The 24,801-nt window shown below is 35.3% G+C and overlaps 1 protein-coding gene across 3 annotated transcripts in view; it reads left to right on the top strand.

Annotated features, from left to right (window-relative positions):
* Positions 1-24,801, top strand: part of TUT4 (terminal uridylyl transferase 4) — a gene marked incomplete at both ends in the record, with an annotated part of 114,469 nt that overhangs the window by 73,478 nt on the left and 16,190 nt on the right. For all 3 annotated transcript variants that reach the window (XM_079727024.1, XM_079727026.1, XM_079727025.1), the window contains 11 exons: positions 1,916-2,066; positions 5,138-5,224; positions 7,138-7,241; positions 9,915-9,972; positions 10,058-10,161; positions 10,464-10,553; positions 12,832-12,945; positions 16,981-17,058; positions 17,210-17,387; positions 17,682-17,729; positions 17,818-17,900. In XM_079727024.1, coding sequence (XP_079583150.1) covers positions 1,916-2,066; positions 5,138-5,224; positions 7,138-7,241; positions 9,915-9,972; positions 10,058-10,161; positions 10,464-10,553; positions 12,832-12,945; positions 16,981-17,058; positions 17,210-17,387; positions 17,682-17,729; positions 17,818-17,900 — 1,095 coding nt within the window. The remainder of the gene's footprint in view (positions 1-1,915; positions 2,067-5,137; positions 5,225-7,137; positions 7,242-9,914; positions 9,973-10,057; positions 10,162-10,463; positions 10,554-12,831; positions 12,946-16,980; positions 17,059-17,209; positions 17,388-17,681; positions 17,730-17,817; positions 17,901-24,801) is intronic.

Below are 24,801 nucleotides of genomic sequence, written 5' to 3'. Positions count from 1 at the left end.
CGAAAGTGAGTTTGGTAAAGGCAGCATGTATTTTAAATTTTGCTGATTTTTTTTACATATGATTATATTTACTTCCACAAAGGAGAATACAGTGTCTGTAAACTTTAATAGTATTCTGTTTTAAAGTTTTTTTGGTGGGAGTCAAAGGTTGGTATATAAACTTAAGATAGTTGAGTTAAAACTAAGATCAGGAACCAAAAAAAAAAATGAATTCAGATCCTGTGTCTGCCACTGAGCTTCTCTTTGGGTTTTGGCATATCCCTTATGAGTTATAGGAGTCTTAACTTTTCCACTTTTAAAGTGGGATAGTCTGAACTTTAACTTGATAAATTATAGAAAATAAAAACCTGAGCGAGCAGAAAATAAGCTACTTTGTAACAGAAAATAATTACTTTGTTAATAAAAGTTTTAGCTAAGTTACTTTGCTTCAAGTGTAGTGTGCATGATTGAAATAGTATCAGCACCTAGGCTGAAAAAATGATTATACAGATAATGTGTAAATCAAGTAGAATACAAAAAAACCCCTGAAAAGTCATCAAGTTTTATTGATTTATCGATAATTGCTTATTGACAAGCTTTAGAATTTTTAAGCTAATTACTAAGCTGTGTTTCTTCATCCTTTGTAAGGATACTCTGTCCCATTTTGTTTAGGTTGTATTATTTAGGGCATATGGACTACTAAAAAAGATGAAATAAATGGCAGATATTTAGAAAAGCCTCTTAGTAATATAACTGCAGTTTACGTTTCTTAATACTTTTTTTCCTGGAAACTTATCTTAGGGTAACTATTTCTCCAATTTTATTTCTCTCTCTAGTTATTTGTAACACTTTTCTAGAATTTTCTGATATGTCATTTTTTAAAAGCTTTAAAAAGCTGATAAAAGGGCTTCCCTGGTGGCGCAGTGGTTGAGAGTCCGCCTGCTGATGCAGGGGACACGGGTTTGTGCCCCGGTCCGGGAAGATCCCACATGCCGCGGAGCGGCTGGGCCCGTGAGCCATGGCCGCTGAGCCTGCGCGTCCGGAGCCTGTGCTCTGCAATGGGAGAGGCCACAACAGTGAGAGGCCCGCATACAGAAAGAAAAAAAAAAATTTTTTCTATGGTACTGTTAATTAGCCCACAGCACAGCATTCACACAAAGGGAGGTTTCTGTATATATTTGGCTAGGTAAATGTCCAGGCTAACCCTGGATGAAGAAGCTAAGTTCCTAGGCATATTACAATAAAGAAAAGAGTAGAGCTCTTCCTTAACCGTATGAGTTCTTTTTTTCAAGTAGTTGGGATGAATTTTTACTGTTTTGGCCACCTGTATGGTAGTCTGTTAGAATACATTTGAAATGGTGTTGCAGGGTTTAAAAGTTAAGTTTGTGGCTATTGCATAAGAGTTGTTCCTTGTGTGAAGCTGAGTCACTTTGGTTTCATGAGTACCATGCTAATGTAGTGAAATTGAACCAACTAGTCAAGCAGTGGTTCTATAAATGACTGACTCTGAAGATAGAAAATGTTTCAAGTGAAATGAAAGGTGCCACTTGAAATTTCTTTATAATCTACTTTGTTAAAAACCATAATAGGTTAAAATGTGATGTATGCATTTCATTTTGGGAGCTGATCACACTGTTTGAATTAACCTATACCTTTTGTATCTCCTGGTATTTCCTTTATCTTACATCTTCAGGTAAATCTAATCCTTGGTAATATCATTTTAGTGGAGAAGAAAATTAGTGGTTGGCTCAAAATGTGTTTTTTTTTTACATTTACTACTGAATTTCATTAACATGCTTTTCTTTTTAACCTCTTGAAAGTGCAGGTTATCAGACTGAGTTGCATAAAAGTTTCTTTTTGTACGGCTTTATAAGTGATGATGAAGTCCCTCAATAGTTTATTTGATTATTAGATTCTTTTTTTAACCTTTGTATAGCCGCCAACAATAGTATGCAGTATCTGCAAAAAGGATGGCCATTCAAAAAATGATTGCCCAGAGGATTTCAGGAAAATTGATCTAAAGCCTCTACCACCAATGACAAATCGATTTCGGGAAATACTTGATTTAGTATGTAAAAGATGTTTTGGTAAGTCTTTTATTACTAGAACTACTTCCTAAGACTAGATTATTTCTTAGATTTTGAATATTTATTTTCTTATTTGAAAATAGTTTGCTTACATTTCCTTTGGGTAGAGGTTTTTAAATAGTTTAGAGACCCAACCACATATATTTATTAAATGCCTACTGTGTGCAAGGCACAGTGGTAAATGCCAAGGGGAATGCAGAGTCCATCGTGTTGATTTTAAGGAGCTTGGACTCTGGATTTGTGCTGTCTAATATGGTGGTCACTAGATATATGTGTCTATTTAAATTTAAATTAGCTAAAATTAAAAAATTAAGTTACTCAGTTATACTAGTCACACCTCAGGTATTGAGTAGCTACATGTAGCTAGTGGCTACTGCACTGGACAGTCTGGATAAAGAATGTTACCGTCATTGCAATTTTCTTGCACAGTGTTACTCTAAATGGTTGTATAAGACATGTATGAAACCTGCCATAATTGGAAGCAGAATGTGTTACATTCTATAGCAGTGGTAAACAAAATGCAGTTCAGTCAGACACAATTAATTTTAACTGGAGTGGGTCAGAGGAATTGGAGTTAATGATGTGGCATTTGAGATGGACTGCATTTTCAGATATAAGAGATTATGCATAAAAGCATAGCATGTAGTATTTGTTTGAGAGAATAATAGCCTTAAATTTGGTAGAGTATAAGAAAGGTAATAGAGGGAGATAAGGTTATAAAGATTTGGGTAAAGCCTTACATACCATTTTTCAATAAACATTTATGGTGTACCTGGAATAAACCTTTACTCAGCAAACATTTTTTAAGTACTTCCTGTGTCCCAGGTAAGATAAAGTTTCTGATGTCATAACATTAGTTCTCCATTATAATCCCTCCCTTCTACCCTTCCTTATCTTCACCTCCTGCCAGGCAACTACTTATCTGCTTTTGGTCACTATAGATTAATTTGAATTTTTCTAGAGTTCTAGGTAAATAGAATCACATGGAATATACTTTTTTTTTTTTTTTTTTGATGAGGGGATCTGGCTTCTTTCATTTGGCATAATTATTTTGAGATTCATCTATGCTGTGATGTGTGTCAGTGGTTCATTTCTTTTTATTTCCGAGTTGTGTTCTGTTGTGTGGCTATACCACATTTTGTTTACCACTCACTTGTTGATAAATATTTTGTTTGTTTCTAAATTTTGGCTGTTATAAATAAATATACTGTGTACATTCATGTATGAGTCTGAGTATGGACATGTGTTTTAATTTCTCTTGGGTAAATACCTAGGAGTTGAATGGCTGGACCATGGCACATTCTTCTTTAGCAGCTTTATTAAGATATAATTCACTACATTTCTTTTTATTTATTGAGTCATATATTTATCTCAGTATGGACCCATAGATGTATTATACTTTGGGTTATAATCCAATACTACTATTTTTGTTGCCCAGATTGTTCCAAATTTGGCTGTTGGGAGTGCTTTCATTTGGTTCCTGTGACCTTTTGATATATTCCCATCAGTGTGTGAAGTCTTTTGGTTTCTTTTTGTTGTTGTGGTTAGTTTGTTCCTTTGTATTTTAGCACTTTCTTACTTTCTGGCCCTGCAAGATACTCCAGGATCATCATGTAAATTTCTGTCTCAGCCCTCGAATTAGACATTTTCCCAAAGAGCCCTGGTTCCTTTATTGGAGAATGGTGTTAGAAACCAAGATCTGGGTGTTAGAGTGCTTGTTGTGTTACTAGGTATTGTTGTTTCTAGGTCCTCTCCGAGCAAGAAAATTTATGTGTGTATACTAATCCATGTATATACACGTATCTATAAATATTTCCATGTGACCATCTTACCTTTATTAAGCTAAGCATGACTTTGTACTGATGTCTCCAAGTCTAATACATTACCACATGGCTCTTTCTGATTATCTGTAAATGTCCAACTCCAACAGTGAGAAACCTGGCTCCTACCATGTGCCACCCATTTATTTAATTGTTCCATTTAAGTACACATGTATAGCATTATCAGAACTGTTATCCTATACCCTGATGGGAAGCAACTTTATCAATTAGAGTACAGTGCTTATGTGCAGTTCCTTTAACCCTTAGTCTTACAGGCTCCACTTACTTTCAAAGTTAGATTAGCACCTCCCCCCCCCACTCCCTTGAGTGAAGTTTTCTTATACATTTATAATGTAGCTGGATTCTTTGTTATAGACTGCATTCCATCCTGAGATTCCCTGACCTCCTAGATGATTTTTAAACATTTGCATACCATAAAGTTGACTCTTTGTACTGCAGAGTTCTGTTGGTGTTTACAAGTGCATCATGTTATATATTACCATTAGAGTATCACACAGAATAGTTTCTCCAATCCAAAAAAAAAAATCACCTGTATTTCAGCTATTCAGCTTGCAACCACTGATGATGCATTTGTTTTTCAAAAGCTGAATATTAATTTAATTCCTTACCATATTAACTCTTGGGTATGAGTCTGGAGGAGGAGATAGAAAAAAAAAAGACTATTCTTAAGGAATGTATGGTCTTATTTGGAAAAGTAAGATGACTATAAATGAAATAACTAGAAAACTGAAAGGACAGTATAAACTAAACTGGCAAGTGGTTTGAAGAACTAAGGAAATTCTATTAAGGAGAGGTCATTAAAGGCCGTGAGTAGACAAAGAAGCTTATAGGGAAGGTATGAATCTTGACCAGGCATTTGAGGGAACTGTTAGATTTGATTGAGTTGGGTACCTAGTGTAACAGTATGAGAATAGTCTTAACAGGAGGAGAAAAACCAGCATGTATATGGGAGAGAGTGGATTGTCTGAAAAAAAAATTAAATAATTTGTAGAAGAAAGTATATCTTGTAGCTGTTTCACAGGGAAAATGATCATGTGAAATGTACATAGATCTGTAAAGTTATTTTTCTATTCTTTCTCTGCTCCTTCCTTCCCCAGTAACATTTATGATTTTAATGTCAGAGAGTCAACAAATAATGAAGAAAAGTAAAGTTTTTAGGGTAAAAAATTGAAGACATTTTCAGATTTCATTCTCCTTACTTTTCTTTTTCCTTTTCTTTTTTTAACTTAGATGAATTGTCACCACCTTTTTCTGAACAACACAACAGGGAGCAAATCTTAATTGGCTTGGAAAAGTTTATTCAAAAAGAATATGATGGTATGTTGTATGTCAAAGTTGATTGCTTTTGTTATTATAGTTACCTGGTCTGAGTTTCATTCATTTGTTTAAAAAGTGTTTATTGCATGTTATATGTTAGGTACTATTCTAGGTGCTGGGGATACAGTGCTAATAAAAGAGGTGAAACCAGCTCTCATGAAGCTTATGTTAAGAGGGGTGACAGATAGTCAACTGACAAGTAAATAATATATCAGGAAATAATAAACACTGTTAAAGTACAGGAGTTAGAACGATAGTGATGAGGTGTTATGGTAGTTCTCTCTGATAAGGTGACATTTGAGCAGAGCCATTAATAGTATAAAGGAGCAAATTATTATGAATATTCAAGGAGAGAACATTCGAGAGAGAAGGAGCAGCAAGTACAATACCCCATGACTCAATTATGTTTGACGTGCTTGAAAGTTAGTGTGGCTTGAGTGGAGTGTGTGAGGTAGACTGTAATAGAAAGGTGAGATCAGAGAGTTAACCTAGATTTTGGATCATTAGAGTCTTATAGGTGTTAGTAGAAGGGCTTTGAATTTTATTTTGAATGTCTAATGAGAAGGCTTCTGGAGGGTTTTAACACGTAAATGACATCTGAGAGAATGGAGTACAGGTCCATAAGAATAGAAGCAAGCAGAACATTTAAGAAGCTGTTGCATAAGTTCAGATGAGACATAATAGTGATTTGGAAGAGTAGGTGAACAGTGGTTAGATTGAGAATATATTTTGAATGTAGAGTCAACAGGATCTTCGGATGCATTACATGTTAGATGTGACAAAAAGCAAGGAGTCAAGGATGGTTTCAGGATTTTTCCTTCACTAGTTGGGTGGTGCTATTTAATTGAGATGGTAAAAAAATAGCAGAAGGGAGCAGGTTTTGGGCATGAGGTAAAGAATCAAGAGTTCTGTGGCCAAATATTTTAGAAAAGGATGAAGAGTTGATTTATAATCAGAATGAACTTATACCTTTAAAATATGATCTGTTTTGTGCTACAGGATTCTATTTTTAATTACATTTGCTAGTGTATAAAGTATTGACCAAATCTAAGTTCTTATTATATTAAACCCATGCACTTTTTATTTGCTGATGAATGTAGCTTCTTTTATATCTCTCAGTTGTCATTGATTTCAAGTGGGGCATCAGAACTAAATAGGAGGATTAAGTTTGAAAATACAGAATTTGTTATCTAAATATGTAGGCTACAAGAATTAATAGGGAGAATAATCCAATCTTGTTAAGCCGCAGCTTATTGAGTGACAATAATAAGCATGAAGGAATAACCCTAATAATATATATATATAAATATTATTATATATATAACTATATATATAATAATTGTATATATAATTTATATCAGATAGATTAATCCCTCACTTTAGAGGAGAATTAATTCTATATACTAAGATGATATTTGTAAAACTACTTGAATTGTGCCCTGAAGAAACTAGTTTATTTCCAAGAGATAAATCTCTAAATATTGATTTTAACTATTGGTATTGATGTTGCAAATGAATAAAAGTAGATGAATTTATGAGGTCGTTAAGTTGGAAGAAGGTAAAGGACTTGGTAAGTGTTTGGATGTGAAAGTTGAGAGGTGTTAAGAACCACATGTATATTTCTGAATAATAGTAGGTTTGAGGTGAAGTTGCTAGTTTAGTTTTGACTTGTTGAATTTATGATGTCTGTGTAAAAATGGGAAAAGCAGTTAGATACATGGGTGTGAGATTTTGGGGAGAAGACCTGGGCTTTAGGTGAGTGTTTTGGAATTTCTCAGTGTATCTGCTAATAGTAGATAATTTAAGCCGTGGAATTGGATAAGATTATCCTGTGGTAGACCATTAGTAGTTAATAGAAGACTCCTCTTTCCTGATAATTATAAAACTTTTGACTTTTATTTTCCTTTGCTTAGAAAAGGCAAGATTGTGCTTATTTGGCTCTTCTAAGAATGGATTTGGATTTCGTGATAGTGATCTGGATATTTGTATGACCCTTGAAGGCCACGAAAATGCAGAGGTAAGAGTTAGTGTTTGGAAATTGATGTGGAAGTTTATTTTCTTCTAGTGATGAGTCTGTTTTTAATTTTGTATGTAGAATTGATAAAAATGTAAGGTGTCATTCTTTGTATAAATATATTAGCAATAGCAGTGTTTGAAATGTAAAAGCATTAGCATCATTTTAGAAGACATTCAAGTATTTAAGTAAGTAAATTTACTGTTTCAGTGATTTTATAATGTAAAAACCATGTCACAGATAGTTAGTGCTTTTTAATGAATTTGTGGAAAAAATAAACCATAGAGTTGGAATTTTTTTCATTAGCGCCAATGAAAAACTGTTGCTTCAGTTTGGTAGTGAACATTGATCTCACTTACTCTGTCTTTTCATATCTCTTCCATTAGGTGATGTCTCTGTATCACTAAAGATAGAAAATAAAGGTGGACGTTTAATTTATAAATGGATTGTGTTCTACAAGTTGATTATAATTTGGGGGTACTCAAAACACATTTTTTCCCATAGAAGCATTGTCATAAATTATGTGTTCTAGGCTAGCTTTTAGAAACTCATTTTGGGCGGGGAGGGGAACTAACATTTGAGCCCCCAGTATACACTTTTACATACATTATCTCATTTCACTCTTACAACCACCTTCGAGGTAGATAATTTCCCCCATTTTACAGATGAGGAAACTGAGGCTTTGAGAGATAAACTGACTTGCTCAAGTTCACACAGCTAGTAAATGTTGGAGCCGGGATTCATACCCAGGTCTGTCTGACTCCAGAGTTCATGCTCTTTCCGTTGTATCCCACTGCTTCTCTGTAATTTATTTAACCCATAATGTAGTTGAAATATAGTACTAATAGTACTGTAGAACCTAACCCCTACTTTCTGAAATTGAAAGCTTTCTGAGTTCCACCATGAGATGCCAGGAGCAAACCTTCCCCCAGAGCAGTCTCAGCAGTGAGAGTGGGTACTTATGTTTTCCTTTTATGTGTACCAGGCCTCAACAGTGAGAATGAGATTGTCCGAGCTCCAGTAAAGAAAGGGACTGAATGGACAGGGAAGAAGTGTCCCAGGTCTTCCTAGCAGCAACTAGAAAAGGAGGGTATCTCTGTAGTTGCTCGTTTCTTTAACAGCATAGCTGTTGGTATTAATGTTTCAAAATCAGGGACTGCTTGCAAGATTGGGGTGAGGCCAAGCTTCTGGCATCTTTAGTGGTGTCAGTATAGCCTCTGTTGTATTATAAAAGAATTCAGCAGAATAGTGTACCTGTGCATTTTGGAAATAGTTTTTTCAAAAGGTGTTTTTAAATTGTTAGAACCAAAGAAAAGATGGCAGTGATACCTGGTAGATGCTTATTTCTGGTCCCAAGAAATTGCTTCTGGTGTTAATATCTTTTTGTTCTATAAAGAAAATGAAAAGTTATAAATTTTTTAGTTCTCCTTAACCCACTTCTACTCAGTGCCATCTCCTTGGAAAGAGGCTTCCCCTTTCCATTCTGGAGGGCAGGAATTGAGGGAATAGGAAGTGGTTTTTACCCAGGAAGGAGGTTAGGGTTTTAGATCCCTTCTATGTAAAATTTAATAATCAGATGTCTCATCACCAAGGGTTTGTATACTATATATTACCTGTGCCATTCACTCTGGAAAGTTGAAACAATGAAAATGAGTAAATTATTTTCTTCCAGATGAGCCATAAGGGAAACTTTTAATTAGTATAAATTGTATCTTTGTATAATAAAGAGAAAAACAACCTCTTGTATTATGTGTTAATTCTAAAGATTCCCTTGAAATCCCCAGGTTAAGCTGCAATGACTACTGCTCTCTTGTAGCTAAAAAGATCATGTTGGGGATGTGCAAAAGTGATTTTAGTAGTAGATGTGGGCATTGAGCTTAATCCAGTTAATTTATGCTGTTATCTTCCTTGTTCCTTATATTAGGGTTATCGTTACTATATCAGCTTTGCTGTCTAGTTTTTAAATAACCAACACATTTAAATTTGCAGAGGTAAGAGGTTTTTTTTTGAAGAAGTAGGTGCTGGTAATAGTAGGATTATTCTTCTTTTCCTCATCAACATATGATAATAAATAGCTGACAGACTTAAAGTGCTACTTTGTATGAAGTATGCTGCTGAATGCTTTACATAGGTGTCTCATGTAATCCTTCCAGCTCCTTTATAAAAGAGTAGGAGTTGATGATTATCTTGATTTTATAAGTAGTATGAGGCTCAAAGGGGTTAAGGATCTGGTCAGAGTCACACAGCTAGTCAGTACTTAGTTCAAGATTTGAATCCAGGTTTGTCTAAATTCACAGCCTATGTTCTTAATCACTATACTGTTTTGCCTTCACCAAACCCATCTCTAGTTTTTTTATCCATGTATTTGAAAACATTATTCTCCTGTTTTTGTGCTTCTCAAACTTAATGTGTATGTGAATTACCTGGGAATGTTGTTACTATGCAGATTATGATTCAGTAGACTGGAGTGGAGACTGAGATTCTGCATTTATATCAAGTTTCCAAGTGTTGGTGATACTGCAGGTCTGTGGACCATGTTCTTTGACTAGCAAGGTTATATAGACCTTCTGGCTGGAGATTTTAAGTGCTAATATTAAATGTCTAGATTAAAATAGAATTTGCACAAGACCAAGTTGAGTCAGACAAACTTTATTATTTATTTCTTTTGTTTTTTAGAAATTAAATTGTAAGGAAATAATTGAAAATTTGGCGAAAATTCTTAAGAGACATCCAGGTATGAACTTTAAAACAACAGAAAATTTTTTTTTCATTTTATGAAAATTATTTAACCTAGTGAAGTTTTTTTTTTTTTAAATCAGGTTTAAGAAACATTTTGCCTATAACTACTGCCAAAGTGCCTATAGTAAAATTTGAACACAGACGAAGTGGTTTAGAAGGCGATATCAGTTTATATAATACGTTGGTAAGTTTCATTGTCTGTAAAGACCCAGGTATGTTTACAGTTGTCATTTTAAAAGTTTACAGATCACTGACTGTACCTTTATGTTTAAAACTTACGAATGTGGTTAGTATAGGGAAAAAAAAATTTTATCAGTCATCTTAACATTTCCTTCAGATTGAAGGTTAATTTTTGCTTGACTCATTTACAGGTATTTTAAGTTTAACATTTATATATATTCTATGTGGAGTTTATCTTTTTATCTGATCTGTAAGTTTAATTTTAATAAATTTGAAATGCTTTCAAATATGTAATTTATTTTTCAGGCTCAGCATAACACAAGAATGCTAGCTACATATGCAGCTATTGATCCTAGAGTGCAGTACTTGGGATATACTATGAAAGTGTTTGCTAAGGTATTTATGAAAAAGCTGATGATCTGCTTTGTTATAATACTCATGATATTAAAGTAAAACATGCTGATGTCAGACTTGTGACAAATGTTTTCTCAGTTTTGTTTACCTGAGATTTTAAGAAGAAACTGTCAATATTAAATGGTTTAAAGTTATACCTTTCAGAGTAGGGTGATTCTTAGTTTTTTTCTGTGTTTGCTCTCCTCTCATAGGTAACACTCTAGTAAATTTCTCATAGTATAATTTCTCAATGCAGTAATGATTTCCAACCCTAGTCCTGGGAGTTGGCATACCATCCTAGTTAAAAGGCTCTGGGTTAGGAAATCTGGTGTTTGGGTTTAGCGGTAAATTTTTCTGGCCAAGAAAACAAAGCAATACCAATAAAACCTAATGTTTCCCCTGTTATAACACTTAAAATACTGAATTCTGTTTTCTTGGTTGTTTTGCTAAGTGAGTAAACTCCATGAGGGTTGAGGCCTCTGTATCTTTATTTCAGTGTAGTGCCTGCTTTATGGTAGGTGCTCAGTAAATAGTTAATTTTGTGAATGTGTTGGTGGAAGGGTTTTAGTAGGGGAGTGACTTGGTTACATTTTCATTTCATAAAGCCGACTCTTCCAAAAGGGAGACATATTTGTTTAGATATTCCTATACATGTCTTTATGGACAGAGTCATCTTAGAAAAGGAAAGCATCCAGCCACATACTACAAATCATTTGATACAGCTAGTCTTCTACATTCACCTCACAGAATAACTCCAACATGACAGTTCCTTACTCTTATTGAGTTTGGGTAGTGAAATCAAGTGGTTCCATATATATGGAATCTATGAAAAAAAAATGTCATGAAGAACCTAGGGGTAAGACAGGAATAAAGACACAGACCTACTAGAGAATGGACTTGAGGATATGGGGAGGGGGAAGGGTAACCTGTGACAAAGTGAGAGAGTGGCATGGACATATATACACTACCAAATGTAAACTAGATAGCTAGTGGGAAGCAGCCACATAGCACAGGGAGATCAGCTCAGTGTTTTGTGACCACCTAGAGGGGTGGGATAGGGAGGGTGGGAGGGAGGGAGACGCAAGAGGGAAGAGAGATGGGAACAAATGTATACGTATAACTGATTCACTTTGTTATAAAGCAGAAACTAACACACCATTGTAAAGCAATTATACTCCAATAAAGATGTAAAAAATAAAAAAGATTAAGTGGTTCATGTCAGAAAAATCATTCCTTTCCCTTTATATAATATCAGCTAAAGCTTTACTCAAGGGAAGTCTCTGAGGATTCTTTCAGGGTTTTTTTTTTGTTTGTTTGTTTGTTTTTTTTTTGCGGTACGCGGGCCTCTCACTGCCGTGGCCCCTCCCGTTGCGGAGCACAGGCTCCGGATGCGCAGGCTCAGCGGCCATGGCTCACGGGCCCAGCCGCTCTGCGGCACGTGGGATCCTCCCAGACCGGGGCACGAACCCGTGTCCCCTGAATTGGCAGGTGGACTCTCAACCACTATGCCCCCAGGGAAGCCCCCAGGGTTTTTTTTTTAATTAAAAAAATTTTTTTTTGAATAGCCAACGTATTCATGTGGTTCAAAAATTAAAAGGTCTAATGGGATTTATGGCAGAAAATCTTCTTCCACATCTGTCTCCTAGCCAACCTTTGCCTCTTAGAGGCAAACCGTGTTAAACGTTCCTTTGTATCCTTCCAGAAATATATTATTCCAGTGCAAGCACATTTCCTGCCACTTTTTATTATAGGTATAAACACACTGAAAACACTGCTTTGTACTTTGCTTTTTTAACTGAGCAATAAATATTGGAGATTATTTCCTATTAGGTATACTAAGAGTTTTCCTTTTTTTTAATGGCTACATACTGTTCCATTGTGTGGATAGTCATCAGTTTTTTAAACCTGTACTTTACTGATGAGCTTTAAGTTCTTTCTCATATTTACTATTAAAGTAGTGTTACAATAGAAATTTTATTTAGTCATTTCACATGTTTCTTGGCATATTTGCAGGATAAATTCTTAGAATAGAATTGATACATTAAGGGAGATGTGCTTTTATAATTTTGATATTGCCAAATTATTCTTCATGAAATTTGTGCTACTGTATACTCTTTAATGTATGAGTACCTGTTTACCCATACCCTTTATAACAGCTTGTTATTGAACTTTTGGGTATTTGATGGTTTGATGGGTTTAAAAAATGGTGTCTTAAGGTAGTCAATACTTCTGCATGGAATAAGATTCTGAAGTTTTATTTTCAATCATTATGTTTTTTTAGCGATGTGACATTGGAGATGCTTCCAGGGGAAGTTTATCTTCATATGCTTATATCCTTATGGTGCTGTACTTTCTGCAGCAGAGAAAACCACCTGTTATCCCAGTTCTACAAGAGGTAAATGTTTAAGAAAACTATAAAGGCATTTCTACATAGGTGTATACACTCTAAATATAGTAAATCTTGCTCAGTTCATGAGATCATGAAAGATTTTTCCATCATGGATATCCTAAGTTTTCTTCTTTCATTAATGGTTTAATCAAATAATGAACCTTTTTGAAAAGCTTATTATGGGAGAATATAGACTACCAAAAGACTACTAGATGAGTAGAACTATTGAATATCTTTTGCAACATTTTTGTATTTCATAGTCTTAGAATGCTGCCAATGATAATGTAATTTGTAGCCATTCATGAACTTATATATTATAGTCTCTGAGATGCAAATACATAAGTTTCTTCTTTTCAGAGTATTCTCCCTCCTCCTGCTTGGCAATGAAGTTTTGATTTATTCCTGTATATACTTTGGTCAACTTTGTGAATTTTGGTTGAGAAAGAAACACAAGGAAATTCTTCCTTACCTCTGTAAGGTCATGTAAATTGCATTAAGCATAAGAATGTGCATCAAAAGAAGCAGATTATACTCATATTTACTCGGATTTGGTGACTCAGAGTCTCTTCTTGTAGTCAATTTATACTCTCTAAAATAGATACAAAGGAGTTCTTAATCATCCATCTGTTCCTCCTCATTCTTGGCACAAAGTGGATTTGCAAGCATTGGGGTGGATCAGGTTCTAATTTCTTAGGTAGGTGGTTATTTTGAGGTAGGTGAGAAGCATCAGAATTGTTTGGAAAATCACATATTCTGATTTCACATAAACTTTGACAGTCATGGCAAAGAAGAGTATCACAAAATAGCAAGCCATATGTGCTTGTCAGATGGCCTTAGTAAGTTTTTAAAAGTTCTAATGAATGCCATGTGGTTTTAACAGCATTTCTTTCCCTCTTTTAAACAAATAGTGGGAGAGAAATAAAAAATTTAAACGTCCTTTCCTAACAGAAAAATTTAAGTTGCTTGAATCTATGTTGAGTGATGTTTGTTTTTTAACAAGGTTGTTCACTATAGGATATTTAAAACTTTGCATGAGTTAATTAGGCCTGCCAAGGCCAAGATTATTCTCTCTATTAGTCTAATTGTTGTTAAGGCTTTAAATTTGGGGATCTTAAGCATAATTGCCCCAGTAATATTATAGCAGCCGTTTGCTATAATTTGCTGTGACTTTGATAGAATACTGTGATTAACCCAAATGGAACACAAATTTTGTTTTCATTGTGGTTTGTCTCTGTTCTCTCATTATGTTACCCATGGATGAGGAACCATTGAGGCAGCATGATATAATGGAAACAGCGGTCAGAGCATGATTTTGGAGCCAGAGATAACTGGTCTGAATCCTAATTTTGACATGTGGCCTTCAACAAGCTGCCTGACTGCCACTAGTCTGAATTTTATCATCAGCAAAAATGTAATAATAGTAGTATTATTTCCATGTTGATGTAAGGAACAGAGACATCAAATGCCTTTGAATGTAGTAGATGCTAAAGTAGGAGTTTATAAATGGTGATTGCTCTTATTATTAATTTTATTATTATTATTATCATTAGCAGCTTTATTAACATTATTATTGGAAAAATGTAGGTAGGATTGCTGTAGCCAACTTCAAGAACTGTTCCATTATCTGCTTAACAGACAGTGATTGATGAAATGAGAGACAGTCCATGGGATGTTTTCCATCATAATGAGCTCTGATTGTGGGGGGCTTTGTGATACATATGAACTGATGATATATGGATTTTTGCTTCTGGCCTTTTTTGCTTGTCATATGGGACCCCTTGTCCATTGCTCTGGCATCATTTAAGTATTGATCATTGGCATCGATCAACTTTTAAGGGTAAGGATATGTTTAATGAAGCTGATGATCTTTGACTCCATTTGTAATTGAACCTAAACTTTAAGTGACTGGGTGTAATAAGTAAGGCACTGCTAAGAGTGTTTTTCATGATCAACAATACAGAGTTCTTTAGGTCAAAAGGAGCTTTCCTAAGCAGAATGATTTTGCTCTATTCCAGCAATCATCATAAGTAAAAGTAAATTTTCACATAAAAATTAATACTAAGAGAGGATTATTAGGGAGTGTTAGTGTCACTTGATATTATGAACTATGTTTTCTTAGCTTATATCAGCTTAAAAATTGCAACTGAATGGATGAACCTTGAGGACATTATGCTAAGTGAAATAAACCAGTCACAAAAGGACAAATACTATATGATTCCATTTATAGGAGATACCTAGGGTAGTCAGATTCATAGAGACTGAAAGTAGAATGGTGGTTGCCAGGGGCTGGCAGGAGAGAGGAGTGGGAAATTATTGTTTAATAGGTTCAGAGTTTCATTTGTATAAGATGAGAAGAATTCTATGGATGGATGGTGGTGATGGTAGCACAACAATGTGAATGCACTTAATGCCACTGAACTGTACTCTTAAAAATGACTTAAGATGGTAAACTTCATTATGTGTGTTTTACCACAACTAATAAAATCACAATTTAAATATAGCAGTAGATATATATATAGCTTATTTTATATATAAAATACCATAATAAAATAAAAAAATAAATATGGAAATGTACAGGGTCACTCCTTGTACAAACTTGTTTGGTGAGGTTTTAGAGAGAAGGCTTGAGTGCTTGAGTAGAGGATGATTGCTGTTGAGAGAAAGAAAAGAGAGAAACAGAAAGAGAAGGTAAATGTGTGTGTGCAAAAGAAAGAGAGGATAGTATTAGTACTTCTAAGGGCTGAAACAGAGTGGATAGTTAGGCACTATGAAACATGAGAGTTCATTAAAACAGGTGGCAAATCAGTGATTAAATGCCCTCCAAAGCCCACAGGTCGTTTACTATGTTATTAGCCAACATAATTGGGTTTGGATGTTGGTTGTTTCTCAAAAGTAAGAATTCTGTTAAAGTAATCAAGGTCTAAAGAGGCAGCTTGTATAATAGCATCTTAATCTATGACGGAGCCATGGGGACAGCCTTATCTAGTGGTTTTAAAGTATGTTTTGGTAAGCTCTAGGAGCTCAATAGTGTATGTGTGAGGAGTGGAGGAAGGAAAAGATAAGGTATAGTTTTCTCCACTTAGGCTTTTATCAGAGTACCTCTGTTTTTATCTGTTTTACATGTTGAACTTACAGGAAGGTTCCATTTTAGGAAGGGGTTCTACAGCTTAAAAGAAAAATAAAATTTCAAGAAAACTGACCTAATTAAGCTAATCTCTTATTTTCATTGGGAAAACTGAGGATTTGGAAGGATAATTGTCTTGTCCAGAATCACTACTTGGCAGGACTAAGACTAGAAATGAGGTCTGCTGACTCTGAACTTATTCCAACTTTTTACTTTATTGCTTCTCTTTCTTAAAACTCCTATAGAAAATAATTCTCAAAATTGCTTGTAGAGGTCAGTTGTCCCTGTACAGTCATCTTGTGGAATTCTTCTAGTAAAGTAGCATTACCTTCCCCCCTTTCCTTAGGACAGTGAATTACTATTCATAATTAATCATGAAGATTTCACGATCTTTATCAAAATGTCAAGGAAAGCTACCTAATTTTCTGTTTTAAAATATCAGTGTCCCAGCACTTTTCAACCTCATCTGATACAGATAACTGATTAAAGGTACTAGAGCCCTTCCCCACAACAAATAGCTTCTTTGATTTCCTTTAAGGTGTACAATCAATAAGTATTATCTCTTATGTATTTCTGCGTCTGTGATCCTTTGATGAAAATGCTATTTTCATCTGCTTTTTCTTTAGTTTTACTTCATTAAACTTGGGCTGGATGTGTTTTGATAGCCAAATAGATAATATCAAATGTATCGTTTGGAGAGTCTGAGGTTCTTAAGATATCCTTTCCCAGCTTTGGTCTTTCAGATACATTTTATTCATTAATAACTTGACATCAGATTATACCATCTTGACATGTTCCTTTTGGAATAAGTGTTTCACTATGTCTATTATAGGTAAATTCTAAAATGATATGAGGGTATTTAGGCTTTTGGGTTGGATGGCTTGAAATCTAATAGTAAAATTGATTTTTTAATGCAGATCTTTGATGGAAAACAGATTCCACAGAGAATGGTTGATGGATGGAATGCTTTTTTCTTTGATAAAACAGAAGAACTGGTAATTTTTTCATCGTTTTTATGTTATGGAATGCTCACTGATGCATGTTAGGATGTGCATAATTTAAGTTAATAATTTTACTTGGACTTGGGGGTCCATATTTTGGATATGTATAGACATGTCTCTCTCCTTTCTTTTTTCTCACCTGTAGAAAAAACGTTTACCTTCACTTGGAAAGAACACAGAAACATTAGGAGAGCTTTGGTTGGGACTGCTTCGCTTCTATACTGAAGAATTTGATTTCAAAGAATATGTAATTAGCATTCGGCAGAAAAAGCTATTGACAACTTTTGAGAAGCAGTGGACATCCAAATGCATTGCTATTGAAGGTAATCATTCAGCTGATATTAATTCAGGAACAACACGAAACAGAGCAAAACAGAACAAAAAGCCAGAGTTTTATTTGGCCAGTGAAACTGAGGGGAAAACTGAAACACATTAGAATTTGGAAGATTCTTCCTCTTGGTTTTTATCAGTTTCCATCCTTTAATCTGTAATTATAAAAGAATAATTTTCTGACTTTGATGGTCTGAGTTATGTAGTGTTAAACTCTAGTTATGGCTACTAACTATATTTATGTTACAATGAGCATAATTCTTAAATAAAAAATATTTCTTTTCTAGACCCTTTTGATTTGAATCATAACCTTGGTGCTGGAGTTTCTAGAAAAAGTAAGTTTTAAATATAGAAATCCCCTACTTTTAAAGCTCTTACACATTAAGGTCTGCATCTTTATTGTTTTTCTTCTTTCTTCAATAGTGACCAATTTCATCATGAAAGCATTTATCAACGGAAGGAAACTTTTTGGTACCCCCTTTTATCCACTCATTGGCAGAGAAGCTGTAAGTTTACATAATTTGAATTCTGAATCTTTTCTTTTTCCTTATAGAATTTTTTTTTTTTTTTGTAGTACAAGAAACCTAATCCTGTTCCAAGTTGGTGTTATTTATTTGGCTGTGCTGGGTCTATTTGTTCTTACTGCACTTATCATAGTCCATAGTGAGATATATATTTGCTAAATTTTGTTTATTTATTTAATCTGTTTGTTAAATTCTGTATCCCCCACTAGACTATATAGCTCCATGAGGACAGGGTTCATGTCTGTAAGGTTCACCATCGTATTTCCAGTGCCTGTCATAATTTCTGGCACGTAGGAAGCATTTGTTGAACAAATGAGGGTGGATAGTCAAGACTCAAGATCCTTTAATTTTGAATTTGAGGTTCTGCCTACTGCCTCTCTTCTGTCTCTTGAAATCTTGATGAAAATATAAGCAGAGAGGTCAACACTGAAGTAATACTTTATTTGCTGAGGCTTCTGCTTTAATTTTGGTGTAGCCCTTGGTAAGCTGAATTAGCATGGAACTAAGAGGATTCTTTTTGCCTGAAATGGGTAGTGTAGTGTCCCCCATTCCTCTTGGTCTTACTCTGGTTTGGGGTTGCTTTCTAATGGGAGGATGTCATAGTTTCACAGTGAAAGAAATGAGAAGAAATCTCAAAAGAGAAACCAGGTCTCTGTTTTTGCGTAATGAATATCCTTGATCTTGTTCAGTCAAGTTTCATCACTCTTTCTTGGAGTGTGGGGTAAGAAAAGCAGAAAAAGTCTAGAGCTTTTTCCCCATGGAACATTTTTGATAGTCCTGCCTAATAGGGGGTGGGGGTGATAATAACTATAGTGGAAATAAAATAACAGGAAATTTGAAACAACACAAAATTCTTGCAGGAACAAAATGTCTAACAAAAGGAAAATACAACAATAATTTTACTAACATATTAATTAAAATAGCAGTAAATGAAAAGCACAGTCAGATCACAACAAATCTGGTGATGCACTGATAAAACATTTTACCTGAAAATTTTGGGAATTCTATTCGTGTGTATATGCGCATATGTTTGGTGGGAACCTAGCAGTTTCATGCAGTCAGACTTTTTAGTAAAATACTAATGTAGCGTCCTCAGTAAATTGGAAATGTGCTAATTTAGTCTGTGAATACAAAATTTTAGTAACTCTTAATTATTCAGTATGTTATAAGTAGTCCTCATAGATATCAAAGTCTTTGGTCTTGAATGTGATTTGGTATAAGAACCAAACATCAGTTTGGAGCCTATCACAAAGGGCCTGTGGATCTGCCAATCATCTTTTAATCTACTTTATTCTGTTATAAAGCCAATATGTGGTATTTTATAGCTTGGATATACCAGTTTAACTATTCTCCTTTGATGGACATTTAGGTTGATATCAGTGTTACAACTGATATAGTAGAAAAATAACCTTGTTACATAGTCTTTCATGCTTATATTTTCCATAGTAAAGTTTATTCTTTCAACACATATTTACTGAATTCCTACGATGTACCTATTTCTCTGCTATGAACTGGGATTATAACAGCATACAAAGTAGATGTGTTTCATCCCCTTAGATTCTAATGAAGATGAAGACAAGTGTATTTTCTGTTCTTTCACCTTTCTTGCTCACTCGAACATTGCCCCTTCAACTATTCTTCTATTCACTAGGTCCTCTGACATATTGACACATTTTTTCCCAATCTATCAGCTATCTACTGTCTTCATTTTTTTCCCCCATTTAAACAGATTCCCTGGTACCTCCAGCATATACCTTATATTCCTTTGTACCATTGTCCTTCTTTTGCACCATTATGTGTTCAACCTTAACATGAACTCAGCCATCCACCATCTCTCTATGCTTGGCCTAAGCACTGATGGAAAAAAATCTTAAAGCTAGGCAGTTTTGTTTATATAGCACAACTATAAATTAATGTTCATCAGCCTCAACTGGACTTTCAATACTATCTGACATTCTTCTACATTTCTTTAGTTACCTGTGTCTCGCATTCAATAAGAACTATTTCATATTTTATTTATTTTACTCAAAATTCAGTACCCATCTTTCTTCTCTGCCTTTCTCATGCTTACATGTTTTCCCTTTGAGACAAAGATGATATTAGATAGATAGATACTCCTTCAACTTTCTGCTACCAGATCTATAAATCTGCTTACATTTTCAGATATCTCTTCTTTTTTTAAAATTTTATTTCATTTTGGAGCATAGTTGATTAACAGTGTTCTGTTAGTTTCAGGTGTACAGCATAGTGATTCAGTTATACATATACATATATCTATTCTTTTTCAAATTCTTTTCCCATTTAGCTTTTTACAGAGTATTGAGCAACATTCCCGTGCTATACAGTAGTAGGTCCTTGTACAGATACATACAGTTGGTTATCTATTTTAAATATAGCAAAGTGTACATGTCAATCCCAAACGCCCAATCTATCCTTCCCCCCGACCCTTCCTCCCCGGTAACCATAAGTTCTCTAAGTCTGTGAGTCTATTTCTGTTTTGTAAATAAGTTCATTTGTATCATTTTTTAAAGAATCTGTGTATAAGCAATATCATATGATATTTGTCCTTCTCTGTCTGACTTACTTCACTTAGTATGATAATCTCAAGGTCCATCCATGTTGCTGCAGATGGCATTATTTTGTTCTTTTTAATGGCTGAGTAATATTCCATTATATATATGTACCACATCTTCTTTATCCATTCATCTGTTGATGGACATTTAGGTTGCTTCCGTGTCTTGGCTATTGTAAATAGTGCTGCAGTAAACATTGGGGTGCATATATCTTTTCAAATTATGTTTTTCTCTGGATATATGCCCAGGATTGGGATTGCTGGATGATATGGTAGCTCTATTTTTAGTTTCTTAAAGAACCTCCATTCTGTTCTTCATACTGGCTGTACCAATTTACATTCCCACCAACAATGTAAGAGGGTTCCCTTTTCTCTACACCTTCTGCAGCATTTATTATTTGTGGGTTTTTTGATGATAGCCATTCTGACTGGTGTGAGGTGATACCTCGTTGTAGTTCTGATTTGCATTTCTCTAATAATTAGCAATGTTGAGCATCTTTTCATGTGCCTCTTGGCCATCTGTATGTCTTTCTTGAAGAAATGTCTATTTAGTTTTTCTGCCCATTTTTTGATTGTTTTTTTTTTTAATTTAATTTATTTTTGGCTGCGTTGGGTCTTCATGCTGCGCATGGGTTTTCTCTAGTTGCAGTGAGTAGGAGCTACTGTTTGTGGCAGTGCATGGGCTTCTCACTGCGATGGCTTCTCTTGTCACAGAGCACAGGCTCTAAGTGTACAGGCTTCAGTAGTTGTGGCTCATGGGCTTTAGAGCTCAGGCTTAGTAGTTGTGGCGCACAGGCTTAGTTGCTCCACGGCATGTGGGATCTTCGCGGACCAGGGCTCGAACCTGTGTCCCCTGCATTGGCAGGCAGATTCTTAACCACTGCGCCACCAGGGAAGCCCCTTGTTTGTTTGTTTTTTTGATATTGAGCAGCATGAGCTGTTTGTAAATTTTAGGGATTAATCCCTTATTGGTCACATCATTTGCAAATATTTTCGCCCATTCTGTGGGTTGTATTTTCATTTTGTTCATGGTTTCCTTTGCTGTGCAAAAGCTTTTGAGTTTCATTAGGTCCCATTTGTTTGTTTATTTTTTTATTTCCATTACTCTAGGAGATGGCTTGGGAAAGGTATTTCTGTGATTTATGTCAAAGAGTGTTCTGCCTATGTTTTCATCTAAGAGTTTTATAGTATCTGGTCTTACATTTAGATCTTTAATCCATTTTGAGTTTATTTTTGTATATGGTATTAAGGAATGTTCAAATCTCATTTTTTTACATGTAGCTGTCCAGTTTTCCCAGCACTATTTATTGAAGAGACTGTCTTTCCTCCATCGTATAGTCTTGCCTCCTTTGTAATTGATTAATTGACCATAGGTGTGTGGGCTTATTTCTGGGCTTTCTGTCCTGTTCCAGTGATCTATATTTCTGTTTTTGTTCCAGTACCGTACTCTTTTGATGACTGTAGTTTTGTAGTATAGTCCAAAGTCAGGAATCCTGATTCCTCCAGCTCCGTTTTTCTTTCTCAAGATTGCTTTGGTCATTCAGGTTCTTTTTTGTCTCCATGCAAGTTTAAGATTTTTTTGTTCTAGTTCTGTGAAAAATGCCATTGGTAATTTGATAGGGATTGCATTGAATCTGCAGATTGCCTTGGGTAGTATAGTCATTTTGACAATATTGATTATTCCAATTTATGAACATGATATATCTCTCCATCTGTTTGTGTCATCTTCGATTTCTTTCATCAGCGTCTTATAGTTTTCGTAGGACGGTCTTTTGTCTCTATAGGTAGGTTTATTCCTAGGTATTTATTCTTTTTGATGCGATGGTAAATGGGATTGTTTATTTAATTTCTCTTTCTGATCTTTTGTTGTTGGTGTATAGAAATGCAAGAGATTTCTGTGTATTAATTTTGTATTCTGTAACTTTACCAAATTCATTGATGAGCTCTAGTAGTTTTTGGTAGCATCTTTAGGGTTTTCTATGTGTAGTATCATTTCATCTGCAAAAGTGACAGTTTTACTTCTTTTCCAATTTGGATTCCTTTTATTTATTTTCCTTCTCTGACTGTCATGGCTAGGACTTCCAAAACTGTGTTGAATACAAGTGGCGAAAGTGGTTATCCTTGTCTTGTTCCTAATCTTAGTGGAAATGCTTTCAGCTTTTCATGGTTGAGTATGATGTTAGCTATAGGTTTGTCATATATGGCCTTTATTATGTTGAGGTATGTTCCCTCTATGCCCACTTTCTAGAGAGTTTTTATCATAAATGGGTGTTCAATTTTGTCAAAAGCTTTTTCTGCATCTAATGAGATGGTCATATGGTTTTTATTCTTCAACATGTTGATGTGGTGTGTCACACTGATTGATTTGCATATACTGAAAAATCCTTGCATCCCTGGAATAAATCCCACTTGATCATGGTTTGTGATCCTTTTAATGTATTGTTGGATTTGGATTGCTAGTATTTTGTTGAGGATTTTTGTGTCTATGTTCATCAGTGATATTGGCCTGTAATTTTTTTTTTGTGGTATCTTTGTCTGGTTTTGGTTTTAGGGTGTTGGTGGCCTCATAGCATGAGTTTGGGAGTATTCCTTCTTCTGCAATTTTTTGGAATAGTTTCAGAAGGATAGGTGTTAACTCTTCTCTGTTTGATAGAATTTGCCAGTGAAGCCATCTGGTCCTGGACTTTGGTTTGTTGGGAGTTTTTAATTTTATTACCATTATTTTTTAATATTTATTTATTTATTTTTTGGCTGCATCGGGTCTTAGTTGAGGCACGTGGGATCTTTTGTTGCAGCGTGCCAGCTCTATTGCGGCACGTGGGCTTCTCTCTAGTTGTGGTGCGTGGGCTCCAGAGCGTTCAGGCTCAGTAGTTGTGGCACACAGGCTCTGTAGTTGTGGCACGTGGGCTCTGTAGTTGTGGAGCGCAGGCTCCAGAGCATGTGGGTTCTGTAGTTGCAGCATGTGGGCTTAGTTGCCCCGCGGCATGTAGAATCTTAGTTCCCCAACCAGGGATCGAACTTGCGTCCCCTGCCTTGGAAGGCAGATTCTTAACCACTGGACCACCAGGGAAGTCCCTGTTGGGAGTTTTTTAATCAGTTTCAATTTCAGTACTTGTGATTGGTCTGTTCATATTTTCTATTTCTTCTTGGTTCAGTCTTGGGAGATTGTACCTTTCTAAGAATTTGTCCATTTCTTCCAGGTTGTCCATTTTATTGGCATATAGTTGCTTGTAGTAGTCTCTTATGATCCTTTGTATTTCTGTGGTGTCTGTTGTAACTTCTCCTTTTTAATTTTTAATTTTATTGATTTGAGCCCTCTTCTTTTTTTTCTTGATGAGTCTGGCTAAAGGTTTATCAGTTTTGTTTATCTTTTCAAAGAAGCAGCTTTTAGTTTCATTGATCTTTTCTGTTGTTTTCTTCTTTTCTATTTCATTTATTTCTGCTCTGATCTTTATTGTTTCTTCCCTTCTACTAACTTTGGGTTTTGTTTGTTTTTCTCTGGTTGCTTTAGATACAAGGTTAGGTTGTTTATTTGCGATTTTTCTTGTTTCCTGAGGTAAGATTGTGTTGCTATAAACTTCCCTCTTAGAACTGCTTTTACCTGTTCCATAGGTTTTGGATCATTGTGCTTTCATTTTCATTTGACTCTAGGTATTTTTTAATTTACTCTTTGATTTCTTCAGTGATCCATTGGTTGTTTAGTAGCATATTGTTTAGCCTCCACGAGTTTGTGTTTTTTACAATTTTTTTCTTATAGTTGATTCCTAATCTCATAGCATATGGTCAGAAAAGATGCTTGATATGATTTTTTTAAATTAACTACTTTATTTTATTTATTTTTGGCTGCGTTGGGTCTTTGTTGCTGCATGCAGGCTTTCTCTAGTTGTGGTGAGCAGGGGCTACTCTTTGTTGAGGTGTGCGGGCTTCTCATTGTGGTGGCTTCCCTTGTTGCGGGTCATGGGCTCTAGGCGTGTGGGCTTCAGTAGTTGTGGCACGCGGACCCTAGAGCACACGGGCTTCAGTAGTTGCAGCATGTGGACTCAGTATTTGCAACGCGCGGGGTCTAGGGACCCCGCAGTTCAGTAGTTGTGGTGCATGGGCTCAGTATTTGTGGCTCGTAGGCGCTAGAGCACAGGCTCAGTAGTTGTGGCGTGCAGGCTCAGTAGTTGTGGCGCACAGGCTTAGTTGCTGTGTGGCATGTGGGATCTGCCCAGACCAGGGATCAAACCCAGGTCTCCTAAATTGGCAGGTGGATTCTTAACCACTGTGCCACCAGGGAAGTCCCACTTGATATGACTTTAATTTTCTTAA

This window comes from Hyperoodon ampullatus (assembly GCF_949752795.1).
Source record: "Hyperoodon ampullatus genome assembly, chromosome: 2".
NCBI lineage: Eukaryota > Metazoa > Chordata > Mammalia > Artiodactyla > Ziphiidae > Hyperoodon > Hyperoodon ampullatus.
This window is presented reverse-complemented; position numbering and strand designations above follow the sequence as displayed.